The 14,038-nt window shown below is 38.8% G+C and overlaps 1 protein-coding gene across 3 annotated transcripts in view; it reads left to right on the forward strand.

The window, feature by feature from the left end:
- Nucleotides 1-3,851: 3,851 nt before the first annotated feature.
- LOC149224997 (uncharacterized) overlaps nucleotides 3,852-14,038 on the forward strand; it is a 383,647-nt gene continuing 373,460 nt past the window's right edge. For 2 of the 3 annotated variants that reach the window (XR_016249560.1, XM_089386395.1), the window contains exons 1-4: nucleotides 3,852-4,053; nucleotides 4,142-4,334; nucleotides 13,485-13,530; nucleotides 13,652-13,694. Coding sequence is in view for 2 of the 3 variants with exons in the window: in XM_089386395.1 (XP_089242521.1) it covers nucleotides 3,966-4,053; nucleotides 4,142-4,334; nucleotides 13,485-13,530; nucleotides 13,652-13,694 (370 nt within the window). In the remaining variant the exon portion in view is untranslated. The remainder of the gene's footprint in view (nucleotides 4,054-4,141; nucleotides 4,335-13,484; nucleotides 13,531-13,651; nucleotides 13,695-14,038) is intronic. The other variant, XM_089386396.1, reaches the window with a different exon arrangement.

Genomic DNA, 14,038 nt, shown 5'->3' on the forward strand with positions numbered 1-14,038 from the left:
AGCTCGATTTTCCTTAGCTAAATCGCTCTCCCTCTTGTGTCTTTCTCCATCCCATTGACTTGCTCTTATAATTTCTCGCGAGAGCATCAATGATCAAGATCTAATCATGATCAATGGTTAATATCATCTTCGAATTTATCCAATTCATTTCTGGAAGTCTCTGTTGATTTTGGGTAGCAACGGATGTGCTATAGCTCCGAAATTTTGTGGAGGGGCTAGAACACATAAGATCTCCAAGACTCAGAAATCGTTTCGATAAATTCCACCTAGATGAGGAGTTATTAAAATAATTAATATTTTTAATGGGTTCCTAAGTCTAAACCTAGGAAAATAAAAATATTAATGGGTATTAATAACAATATGGGTGAGAAACTTCTAAGTGATGAGGATCAAGTCTGTTTTAATCTAAGTTGTTGATTAGGGACTTGATCTTAGTCGTTGATTCATCAACAAGAAAAGTATAAGAGGAGGCTTGAGGGTCAGATGGAGATACACTTGAGAGATCATTCAGTTCGATTTTTCTCGGATGAGGTTTGCTGAGAAAATCAGACGTGATATGTTGCAGTGAGAGGGGCAGTTTGACATAGGGACTTCAGTCCAAGGTCGAGAATACATAGCAAAGATGCATAGCAGAACCAGGAGAGAGAGTGCAGATGGAGAGCTCTAACACAGTGACACAGTGGAGGCTAAGGGGTCTCAGTGTCACAGTGACGCAGTGATGCAGTGATGCAGTGATTAGTGAAGCAATGACACAAGGTCAACAATTTGTCAGCAATATGAAGTTGCCTCTCCATTTCCTGCAATTTATCAGCAAGCAACTGCTTCTCTTCCTTCATGGAATTCAGCTGCTTTCTAAGCATGCTGCTCTTCCTTCCATCTTCATACATTTCTCTCACCATATCCATCATGGTGGACAATTCTTGCTTCACGTCGTCATCAAAGAATCTTGTGAAGAACGCAGAATTTGAGGACCCACTTATAGAAGTTGTCATTATACCAATGAACAAAAAAAACTTCAACAAGATAAATAAAGAGCTTATTTAAGCAACCTCTTGTGCTTTGGATTGCTTTGAGGTCCTTTGAAGGATGCCTTCAGCTCTTCTTCCTTCTGCAAACTCAGCAAATAGTCAATTTGCAAACAAGCATACAATCAGCCTCTTATTGTTCAAACACCTTTCAGACAAGCAATCTTTGCTCTATCAATCAAGCATTATGATATAACTTTCTTTGAAGGTGGGGTTAATCAATCTTAAGCTCTAATACCACCTGATATAAAAATGGGGCTCTTAGGCTTCTTGTCTAGCTTACAAGAACCTCTCACACTTCCAAAGGTTGATTTTTCCCAAGTCTATTTGATTAACCAATGCAGAATTAAGAAAAGCTTGAAAATATGGGTGTATGCTTGTATTTGTTTTAAACTAATTATGTGCTTTAAAATCTGTTGTTTGTGCTGATATGCGAATGTGCTTAAACTAATATATTAATGCATATAACAGTGAATAATGCAGCAGTAAAAACAAACACATAAGACAACAAATTAATTAGGAGTTCACCCACAACTCTTGGGCTACGTCTTCGTGAGCTCTAGTTAATTCAAGTAGGCTCTCTAGGTTTATGGTGGAAGTCTTTTTTACAAGCTCTTGGCCCAACTCCTGCTGTTTTAGACAAAAACAGTGGGTTCAGACACCATTTAATCCCCTTGGCTCTGGCTCTTTGGCTCTTGGTTCTAGCTCTTGGCTCTATCTCTGGCTCTTTGGCTCGGGTTCTGGCTCTTGGCTCTGACTCTTGGCTCTTTGGCTCTGGCTTCTTTCTGCCTTCTGCAACCTTCACGCTCTCTGGCTTTTCACTTGAACTTCAAGTGACCCCAAAGGCTCCCTCAGCTACTCTTTTGCTTCTGTGCTGCCTCCTTGGCTTCTACGTTGCCTCTTTGGCTTCAACTTCACAACAAAACCCCAACAACAACCTTCAACAACAACTCACAACAACTTGGCCACCGTTCAACAACTCAACAGCTCTCTGTCTTTGACATTCATGGCTTTTAAGCCAAAACGACGCTGTTGATTCATTTCCCTCTCAGGCTCTCTGTCTTCCGGCTTTGGGTCTGCTCGAATCCCTCTTCTGAGCATTTAGTAATCATTGCATAACGCCCTTTGGGCTGACGGCCACCTGTTCCATAACGGATGAGGGCATCGGTGCTTGAAATCCCTTAAAAATAGTTGTTCTGTGTTTTACACAGAGAACGCTGCAATACACGGAAAAATCCACAAAGCACTGTCCATCCGGACTTGGAATATTCATAATTACGCCCTAAATTCCAATCGGGTCTGCTTGGGAATCGCTATCGCAATTGGCCTGCCCCTTTGTATTTCGCAATACATTAGAACTGTGAAAATACATGTAAAACATGGAAAAATCCTGCTTATCTGACTTGAAATTATATGCATTTGTATTTCAGAACCCTTTCGGGTTCGTAATATCGCATCGGGCTTAACTCCTTTGTATTTCGTTTAATAAATGAAATACACAATTACAAAGGAAATTGGTGCTTTCCGGACTTCAAAACATATGTGTTTCTATTAATAAATCCCATCGGGTCCGTATATCGCATCGCGCATATAACATATGGTCGCTCCATTGTGTTCGTCGATCGCGATCCGCTGATATCGCTGATCGCGGTATCACATCGACCCGGTCCCATCGCGCTATGCCTTCGACTGTCCCCTGACTGCCTTCGCCGATTGCGATTGCCGATTCGCATGTTATTGCCGATGCGACATGCCGATCCGCCTGTTATCACTGATGCGATATGCCAATCCGCTTGTTACCGCCGATGCGACATGCCGATCAGATCTGGACCGTTGATTGACCAGATCCGACAGTCCCTATTCACTGTTCCTTCGACCTTCAATAGGCTTATTTTTCACTTTTTTCTCATGTTTTCAAGGCCCAATAATGTAATCCGATATTTCTAAAGGTCCTTATTTTGCGCTTGTTTTGCCCTTTTGGGAGATTTGGAAGACTTATAGGGTTTTTAGACCCATTATTCAAGGGAATTTTGCCTCTTTTTCCTTTGAAAAAGGGCAACGTCATTTTATGATAGCTTTCCCATCTGAAGTCCGTTTTCGCCCATTTAAGTTGCGTTGGATTCAGAATGGAGGGATCCTTGCAATGAGACTATTTCCGAGAGCAGCCTACGATTTTCATTTTCCTATGATTTACGAAGGATTTGTGCCATTTGACACCTTTTACCTCTTGCATGAAGTCTTTTAGACTTAGAGGTTTATCCAGAATCCATTTTTGGATCATCTTCACTACTAATTGACAACTGAGTTAAAGTTTTGCTACCTTCTCTTAAAATATCAAATTTTTTTATATACCCTCCTTAAATAATAAATTAAATGAGATTTTAAGATAATTGGACTTTAGACTATCAAACATAATAGGCATACAACACTCTAAATTTCTTATTCACCAATTCCAATATACCATTATCATTATTATCATTTTTTATTGGCAAATTAAATTCCTCTGGAAAAACCCTATATAACATGGACATGTCATTAATGCATAGTGAAAAAGCATAACACTTAATCCCTAAAACAACCCCTAAAACTAAAAGTAAATGACATACTTTATAAAAAGACATGACTCCTGAACCTATTTTACCTAACTTTATAAAAAAATCAGTTTTTTGGTTTAATCACATTAGTTGGTTTGATATGTGGACCCAATCCTAGAGATGTGATTAATCCCAAAAAAGTAAATTTAATTAATCCAGAAAACTGATTTTTACATTATGGATAAAAAATTCATAAATCTAACCAACCTTGTATAAATCGATACGCGCACATTGTCACAATAGTCACGTCATTTCGTTAAATCTTTTCTTCCGGTGTGTGTTTGTGGGACACTTAAGATTCTCTGCATTGCACATGACGAAGTAAACCGACATTCGGGAGGGAAGGATGGGAACAGGGAGCAATTTTTACAAGAATCCGGCCTTTCTTTACGATAATCAGTCGAAACTTTCCTCGGCTCTTGATAATTTGAGAGGTACTTTGCACTTATTTGCTATTTTTTCATGGCGCTTATTCATTTTCGTAGAGCTTCGAAACCAAAAACTACTTGTTTGCAAGCGTAGCGTACAACCTTGCAATCGGCAACGTTTCCGGGAAAGATTTAAACGCGCATGAAAACCAGCAAGAAGGCGATGCAGACGCCTCTCGGAAGCGCAAAAGGAATAATAATTTTCTGGAAAATAATTCACGGCACAACGATCGAATCCTTTTCAAGGCTGAAACTTTAGACCATGAGCAGTACAAAGCAAAGCTGAGGTATGTTTTTCGTTTTCAAAATTTAGGTTTTAAATGAAGAGTTCTGTCTCAGTTCGGAATCTGCCAATGGAAGTGCAAGATAATGGCGAAATATTAAATTTTTTAAACGCAAAGAAACATTAGACTATGAGCGGTACAAGGTAAAGCCGAGGTATGCTTTAGTTTTCAAAATTTAGATTCTAAAGAAACAATTATGTTTCAGCTCGGAATCTGCGCATGGAAGTGTTAAATAATAGCGGGATACTGAATTTAAAGAAAAAAACTAGATTAATTTAAAAAAGTACAGAAACATTAGATCATCAGCAGTACTAATGGAATTCGGCACTTCCATCCTCAAAGCTTACAGGTTCTGTCTCAAGAATAGCAGTTAGTGATGAAAGATAAGTAGGAAACTTCTTAGGTGGATGATTTATTTGAAATGTAGATTTAGGCGCTCCAACTTGTTTTTGTGCATCATGTAATTTCTGGGTAAGTCATTTGGGCTTTTGTGATAAAATGGAAGATAGTGAGGCCTCTTTACCTTTGTTGGATTTTTGCAGCACTAAATCTGATATCTTTTTAAATTTCAGATTTGAATCTGAAACAAGAAGCTTTTCATCTTCTTCAATCATTGTAGGAGACTCCTATGGTATTGAGGACCAATCTATCTCATCAAACTTGACATTCCACTCTCTTCCACAATTGTAGAACGTAGATATGATACCCTTTGGAAGTCATATTGTATCCAATAAATATCTCTTTGATACTCTAGGGTTCAAACTTAGTTAATTTTTCTTCAAGAACGTGAAGTTAAACTAGACAACCAATTACATGGAAATGAGATGCTTGTGGCATCTCATCGGTGAAAGCCTTGTCAAATATTTTATCCTTCAAAATCTCGTGTTGAGACTGGTTTGAGATGTAGACAACCATGTTGCAAGACTTCCGCCCAAAAGACACATGGGGTGAGTATGAATCATGGCTTTTGTTTTCTCATTGGTGGATGTTTAATGCTTTGCAACCCAATTTTGCCATTTGTATGGTATTGTAAGCTCTTAATTCTCGGTTCTTTTAGAAAGTATCAAATTCCTTGGAGGTGTATTGTTTGGTGGTATTGAAATCCGCCTATGGGACAGATTCACTTCGAAATCATGCACCCATGGAGTTTGTTTCAAGAGCTGCTTTGAGAGCTTGCTCCCAAAATGATTCTGTTTTGGGAGTGGCCCTAAGGAGCTAGCGTTTGTCCTTTAAAAATCACTTTCTTGAATTCTTGTGAGATCCATCAAGGAGCTCATTCCTCCATTGCTCCCTACCTCTCTCCCAATTGCTCTTGTACAACTCTCAACCTCATTCTCTAATCACTCCTCAAACACTCTCAGACACTCTTAGGTGCTCTTGTAAAAAACAAAAAAACAAACAATTTTTTAGTTTTAAGGTATTGTGGGGCCCATGGGAAGTCTCAGTAACCATTTCAGGTTAGGGAAAAGGCCTTGGGAATATTAAACCTCTTCTTCCCTACCTTTGCCATTCAATTTTTATTATTTCACCCATTTAAGGCTATGATTTTGAGAGATGATCTTCCTAGGTTTTGAGGAAAGCATATTGGTGAGAATTTGGAAGAGATGAAAGGCTATCACAACCACATAATACATTTCACTATTATTAATAGTCAAAGAGTTGAAGAGGTAAGCTCAAACTCCATTCTTTGCCCAACACATTAGCCTTTTGAGGAGAACATAAAAGGATATAACAATGCTATATAAATGCGTTGAGCATTGAAAAGAGGTCTATTATCGCTACTACAACACCCTCCAAAATTTTGGCCTCCACTCAAATTTTGGAGCCTACTGTGACATTGTATACTGTACTGTGACATTGTATACTGTCGTTGCATGCATTAAGAGTTATTGCATGTGTTTTCTCTAAGTGTTTTGATCTCGTTTGCAATAAAATCAAAGTGTCGTCTTTTCGCATGTCAAGTGTCGCACGTTGTACAAAAGCTAGTTTTGGTGGTTTCGAGGGGTAATCTTTGCGTAAATGAGTTGGTCTTACCATGTAAACATGTGTTGCACTCATTTCAAAAGTTTCAAGCACTGTCGCACAAGTGTCTTCATGGTCGTCGCAAAGTGTATTTTTGATGTCACACTTGGCGTAAGTTGTCGCAAAGTTGCTGCATTGAGGGAAGTATGTTGTTCATGTGTTCTGAGTGATCTATGTTGTGTCGTAAAGTGTTCTAAATGTGTGATCACAGTGAAGTCTTGTTACTGTTCACATCAACTTGATGGATCCCACACTTAGTCAAATTTGGAAAACTTCTTGATCGGGCAACCTATCCTCACCTAGCACAACCCTGCCTCTTGACATTGCACAATGCGCAATTCCTGCCTCCCAGGACTGTGCACTGCGTAGTCTTAGTGCTCTAGCCCGACCCCTGAGCTCCAAACTGCGCAATCCTTCCCTCCAACCAGGCTTGAATTGCGCATTGCGCAGTTTCAGTCCTTAAGCCCAGCCCTTGAGCTCCTGAACTGTGCAATTGCGCAATCACCTGGCCTCCCTCTCCTTCCAACATTGCGCGGTGGGCAACTTGAGTCATCAAGCCCTTAGCTTGGCTCCTTAAGCTCCCCAACTGCGCAATCTTCAAGCCCAGTCCAGTGTGATCTATGCATTGCGCAGTCTCAAGGCTCAGACTTGAACCTTGACTGCCTGAGTTGCGCAATTGCGTAATCACTGAGCCTCTCCCTCAACTTGCCACCTGATTCCATCTCAGTCAGTGGATCATCATGCATCATCTTAAACTAGGTGTTTATCGAACCAATGTTGTCTTGTCATGAGTGAATTGCAGATGCAGATACTTTATCATACCATGATAGGACGATGAAGAAGGAGATGGATAAGGAGAACATGCTAGAAGGCACCTTTGTAGCTGAAGATGCAAGTTGATCGATCAGGAGAAAGCAATGTGACATTAGTTTGCGACCATAGCTCAAGACCTGATAACACTAAAGACTCCTCATCTCTCAACCATATGGAGGTGGAAAAAAATCATTCTCAAGAAGACATACCACAAGAAGCAGCAAGAATGGATTGACGTTGCCATGTCATCAGTGTCATGTCATGAGCCATCATATGCCACATCATTTTGTGGATTATGTAAATTCTTATTCGAAAATGTATTGTAAAGTGGAAGTCCAAAGGACATGTACAAAATATGAAGAGTCATGTAAAAGTTGAAAAGTCATAGGGAAGTCAAACAATCATGAGGGTAGTCAAAGAGTCACAAAGGAGGTGAAGGATCACCCCATTGGTTATATATACACCCTCATTGTACAAGCAAAGGACTTTTCACCTTGGCTCCTCCCACAAGGCATCAGAGAGACAAGCTAGTTCTTTTGGGGAGCAAGTAGTGGCTCCAACGCTCCACTATTGGAGCTAGTGGTGTTTGTTGTATACATGTGTCTTGGAACTTTTACTTAATATATGAAGCTTGATGGCCAACATGTTCTTCATGCATGGATTATGAATATTTGTAAGACTGTTATGTGAATATTTATGATTCATGTTTGTTTTCACTTGTACTAAGGTAGTTGAACTATTTTAGTGCTTATCATATTGAGAATGTGCTGTAATGGTTGCAATGACCATCACATCTTTGTGGACTATTCTGTTGGATGTTGAACGAATCTCTCCTGTTTGTGTGTCTCGACTAGAGTGGTACTACTACCTCTCTCTTAGAGGCTCACTTTCTTTTCCCCTCCGCAGTAGAAGAACTTCAACACACCTAAAACCAAACACTCACTAGGCACACTCACTTGCTTTTCAAAGGCAAATATGCATTCCTCTCTCTTGCAGACAGTTAGAGCCAAGGCAAACCTTTAAGAAAACATTAACCGGGCCGTATTCTAGATGGGGCTCCTATCCCAAATGGTGTGAGATGTAATTGGGACTACATATTGGGGAGACACCTTTGAATGTTGGTAGGTCTAGAATTGTCAAGAAGGTCCTAGACAACATCATCTTGTGATGAGTCTATAATTATATTTTAAAGTTTAGAAATAGTAGGGTCGACCTTTGTAAAATATTGATGGGAAGTTGGGTCTCTTTGAGTGCCTGTAGGGGTGTGGATAACTTGGACGGTCGAGCCCTTATTAAATGATTCTTATATGAATTGAAAGGACCCAATATTTGCAGGTTTAATGGTTGGGTGTCATTTTGAAAGCCCATGTCTACCCATATAAAAGACTTGGGGTTTCTTTTTTCCCGTATTTGAAGTTTGATTATATGTTTTAGCATGTGCAAAATCACATTTGATGCTGATTGGGAATCCACATGTCCACATTTGGGCTATTGAATAGGACAAATCCCAAAGCAATTTTGAAGGACCACTTGTTTGGAGGAGAAACCCATTTGAAGGGTTCATTATGTCCACATAATGGGAAGAACGCTTGCCCTTTGGAGAGCTCTGGAGGTTGAGTGTGGCTTGGAAAAGTGTCTCTTGGATGTGCCCATGTTACTGTGCATGCAATTTTGAAGGAGCCTAGGGGTTTGTTCATGGGTAAAATGACACATGGAAGTTTTGAATCCCACATGTACTCATTGTTGTGGATGTTGTACTATTTGTGGATGGCTTTTCCACCCACTTTGGAGGATTCTTTGGAACACCACTAGCTGATTTGGTGGAGTGTCCACCATTTGGGGATGTGTGCCCAAAATTCAAATTGAGAGGCTTTTGGGTTGTAGATTGCAAGACTTTGGGAGCAAGTCATGCAGTTGAAGGGTCTTTGGATGTTGGACGCAAGATCGACACTTCATTTGTGGAGAAGGGTCATCTCGGTGGGCTTATGCCCATAGATTTTGTACATGTGACACTAGAAGGCCCAAATTTATATTAATTTGGATTAATTAATTTTTAGAGAGGGCCCTTTGCTCCTCCTTAGGCTAAATTAGGGGATTTTAACTTAGAAAATATTATTTTGTTGTAATAATGAATTGAATTATATTTTATATTTTCTTAATATAAATCAATGATGGTTTTTTTCCTTTGAAAAAAATGAATTGAAGCTCTCTCTTATAAATAGAGGAATCTCTCACCTCATTTTCTCATGGAGTTTTGGGGGAGAAATCCCATAGCAATTTGAAATTTCTATGATTTTTCCTTGTAAATTTTGACTTTGGATATTTCAATTGAAGCGAATTATCTTGGGGACGAAATGTTTTGGATGGATGAACTTTCTTTGGGTTGATAAAGTGATGCTTGGATTAATAGTGTTATTTTATTGTGAGTATTATCTTCCATTTTGTAATAGTTATTGGATTGGGGTTTTATTGAGCCTTTTTAATAGCTGCTATATCTTTTTATTAACTCTAATTTCTCCAATTGCAAATTTCATCTTCAAGTATCCATTAAGGAAACTAGATTGCATTCTGTCCCCTTAAGTCTCCTAGTTTTGAAAGTCGCTAGGGTTAGATTAAGAAGTAATCCTTCTCTCCTTCACTCTCCATCAAAGGTCTTTAGCTATTGACCTTATAGCTTTTGTAAATCATTAAATTTAAAGTAGCATGTGTTTGGGAATCTATCTAAGCATCTCTAAGGCGTATCTTGAGCCACTAGCTCTTTGACCTTGCTACATCACTTCATCCAGAGCCATACATTATTGAAGATTATTTTGGGGTGTTCGAAACTTGTCGGGAAAGCCTCCCTTGTGGGGATAACATTTGCCCACAAAACAACAACGGAATTTGCTATTGAGGTGACAATGGTAGTGGATCCCATTGTTGTTGGGGATCTAGTGCAACCTAGCATTAGGGTGCTAGATTTTGTGGTAATAGGGACAAAGAAATTGGAGTGTTGACTTCAGGCTATCTCACGAGTCTGGATCAACAACTGTCTTCTAGAGGTCACACAAACAATCAGTTCCAACAAATTCCACAATAGAGGCAGAGTATGTGTTCACTGCAGAAGCAACATAGGAGATTGTGTGGCTCAGGAAAATACTTGAAGATTTGCAGGAGAAACAAATGAATTCTATTCTGCTCTGAGTTGACAATATTTCTGCAATCTAGTTGGCCAAGAATATTCGATTCCATGATCTAACCAATCACAACAACACAAAATACTATTTGATTCGATATCATGTAGAGGCCAAGACTATTCATTTGAGACATTGTCTCACAAATGGACAAATTGTGGACATCTTCACTAAAGCGCTCGGTAGAAAAAAGTTTGAAAATTTCAGAATGATGCTTGGACTCACAAACACCCTTTGGCCTAAGGGGGGATGTTGGACACATAGTCCTTCAGGAGTTTTGTGTCATTGTAAATAATTTGTACACATTAGAAGAAATACGAATAAGTAAGGTGAATATGAAAAGCCAACAGACCCCTTGGAATATGAAACCAAGAGTCACCTCATTGTATTGAAATAGATTCAGGCTAATGTAATGACATCCAATTCTGGAGTTATCTCTGACATTTTGATTGATGCAATGCTCATAATTTAAATTTTTGCTTTTAGATAATTCTGTTTTGAGTCATTTAATGAGACAACATTGGGACAATAGTCATCCAGGATTGAAAAATTTACATTTCTTCACATCAATTTGCAAAAAAGTCAACTATCCTTCATGTATATAGACCACAATCTGCTGGATTTGATTCAATATCTGTGATAATTGTTGAGAAATCTATAGGGATGCAATTAGGATGATTTCTCTTAAACTTGATAACTGCTTGTGATGTATTTTTACTTATTAGCTTCTTCTTATTATGTTATTCTTATCATCAAATAACTACCAAAACAAGAAGATCAACAATACACAAGAACACAGGATATAGGTTGCAAGCCAGGGCCAAAACCTCTCCATTTGAGAGGAAAATTATGTACAAAATCTGTAACATCGAAATTCTATAAGGCCAAAATTCTGTACAAAATCCGTAACTTTATCCTCCTCTCTGTAAGGTTTTCTACTTCAGCTCTGAACTCTTGAAATTTGACAAATACTTCATCCTTGGACTTCGGCAAATAGATCCAAGTTTTCCTTGAGTGGTCATCAATGAACGTTACATAATATAGATGACCTCCAAGAGACTTTGTAGACATAGGACCACAAACATAAAAATGAATGAGATCCAGGACTTCTTTTGACCTTGAAGCACTGCTTCCAAATGGTCTCTTAACATTTTTACCTAATGCACATCCCTTGCATACTCCTTCATGATCCTCCTTGAGTTCAAGGATGCCATTCACCATTGAATTTAGAGTTGGTAAGATTTTGTAGTGAAGGTGTCCAAACCTTCGATGCCAAAGTTCACATGGACTTACTTCAATGTGAACCAAAGCTTGAGAGAGAGGAGTCAACAATCTGTAGAGTCTTCCTTCACGAATCCCAATGATCTTTGCATTTTTGATGCTAGAGCTTTTATCCCATACTACAACTTTTCCATTTATAAAAGCAACTCTATCTCCCTTATCTTCTAAACATGAAATAGAAAGTAGATTCTTTTGCAAACCTAGAACAAATAGGATGTTGTTGAGATGAATATTTCCTCCATTCTCTAGCTCCAGTGAGGTTGATCCAATTCCTCTTACAGGATAGCTCTTCTTGTCACCAAGTTCAACGGAGTAGGAAATTTTCCATTTGATAAGGTCTTTAGTTGCTTGTGCTCAACTATCATATGTCTTGATGCTCCATTGTCGATGACCCAAATATTCTCATCTTCAAATGTGCTTGTAAGTGCTGAGAATAATCCTTCGTCTTTTGAAGGAGTCTTGGTCATACTATCCTTGATGGATAATAGGAGATTCCACAATGCCTTTATACCTTTCTTGAGATGACTTGCTACCATATAACACTGTTTCAAAGACTTCTTCAAGGATGTAGTGATCTTCATCATGCCCTTAGCCAACCTTAGCTCTGATACCATGTTGAGAAATCTATAGGGCTGCAATTAGGATGATTTCTCTTAAACTTGATAATTGCTTGTGATGTCTTTTTACTGATTAGCTTCTTCTTTTATTATTATGTTATTCTTATCATCAAACAACTACCAAAACAAGAAGATCAACAATACACATGAACACATCATATAGGCTGCAAGCCAGGGCCAAAACCTCTCGACTTGAGAGGAAAACCCACAAATCTCTTCTTTTCTTATAGATTCTTCAAATGACGAATTCTAGGATTTCTAGACCAACACCAATACCCTTCCAAGACCAAGTCTGACCTTCTTGATGATGTGCTTCCTTTGTCCAAGTCAAACCCAGTCAAATCTCTTCCAACTGCACAACTTCGACCCCCTAACTACAGAGTTTTGGCATCCATTGCAGGTCTGAAATTTTCGGCCCCTGCAACAGCTGCTACCTACACACGTGTGAGCAAATCTAGGGCTTCCAAGGCTTCCTTTGACCTTTGATTGGGTTTGCCCTTCTTCTAGGGCTTGAGGATGATCTAATAGACCTTCAATTGACCTTCTTTCTGCAATTTCTCCAAGTTCGATCTTGAAGCAACAAAATCCTAGCCTCCTTCCTTCGCACGTGTAAAAAGAGAGAGAGAGATAACCCAAAACTTGTCCTTCATCATTCTTCCTTCTTCTGCTTCTCCTTCGCTTAAATGATGAGAAGATGAATGATGTCCATAGGAGGTCGAGTTTCCTCCTATATATAGGCTTCCAAGGAGGATGACATACCTTAATTGAGACCGACTTCTTAGCTGCTAGGCCGACTTGGTTTTGGAGGGTAATTTGACACTTTTAAATACAAAATAATGCTTTTTACAAGTTACAATGTGCACAATGGGGTCTTCTTCATGTGAGAATGACTCTTTTGACTTCTTGCCCCTGGGACAAACCCTTGAAGCACTCAATGGGTGCTTGACCTCTAAATAAAATGACCTTGAGCATGAAACCCATGCTACAAAAAGTAACAATAATAAATTTTCTTTCATTTTACAATATACAAGAATCAAAAGTACATTTCATATTTATGAAAACCGAACCTAGTTACACATTTCAACAATAATCTGGTACTAAAGGCTTTCCAAATAACAAACATATACAAAAGTAGGCAATTATGTAATAGATGCTGATCCTTGACAACCATAGTACTCTCCTCAGGAGAAATGATATTTTTTCCCTTACCATTGACTCAAACTAAACTATCTGTTTTGCTTTTGCAGGAAAGAAGCTGGAGCTTCCCGGGTGTTTGAGGACTCTAATCCCAATGTATTGTAAATCATTTCTTGTTCCTTCAGCAGCAAATTGCTTATGTGAGCCTTCATGCTGTTTTAATTAATATTTCATTTGGATTCTATATGTTAAGTTCATTATTGAGTTTTGTTGGCAGGCAGCTTCAACTGTGGGATTTGATCCTTATGAGAATAACTCTGGTAAGATTGAAATTTTTTTCTGTCTTTTGTCATTTTTTGTATATTTGATTGACTGGTAGAAGCAATGCTATTCAATTCACAGGATTAACTATAAGTTTTGGGCACTGCAAGTTTTTGGGATTTGAGCTTGCCATCGGTGATATCAATAAGATGTTATTTTCTATGCCTATAAGGTGAAGGGTTTGCTGAAATTCTGATTGCTGTTACAGTGGGGGCTTATTTTGTTTGAAATTTTTGAAAACATAGACAAAGGTGGGAGTTTTTCCTTATCATATACTTTCTCTTTAGCAAGCCGGCCTTTAGTGACTGCCAGCCTGTTCCTTACAGGCAGATATCAGAAACCC

The sequence above is a fragment of the Pinus tabuliformis genome, chromosome Q, assembly GCF_031772625.1.
Source record: "Pinus tabuliformis cultivar Carrire ecotype Pingquan chromosome Q, CPIR1, whole genome shotgun sequence".
NCBI lineage: Eukaryota > Viridiplantae > Streptophyta > Pinopsida > Pinales > Pinaceae > Pinus > Pinus tabuliformis.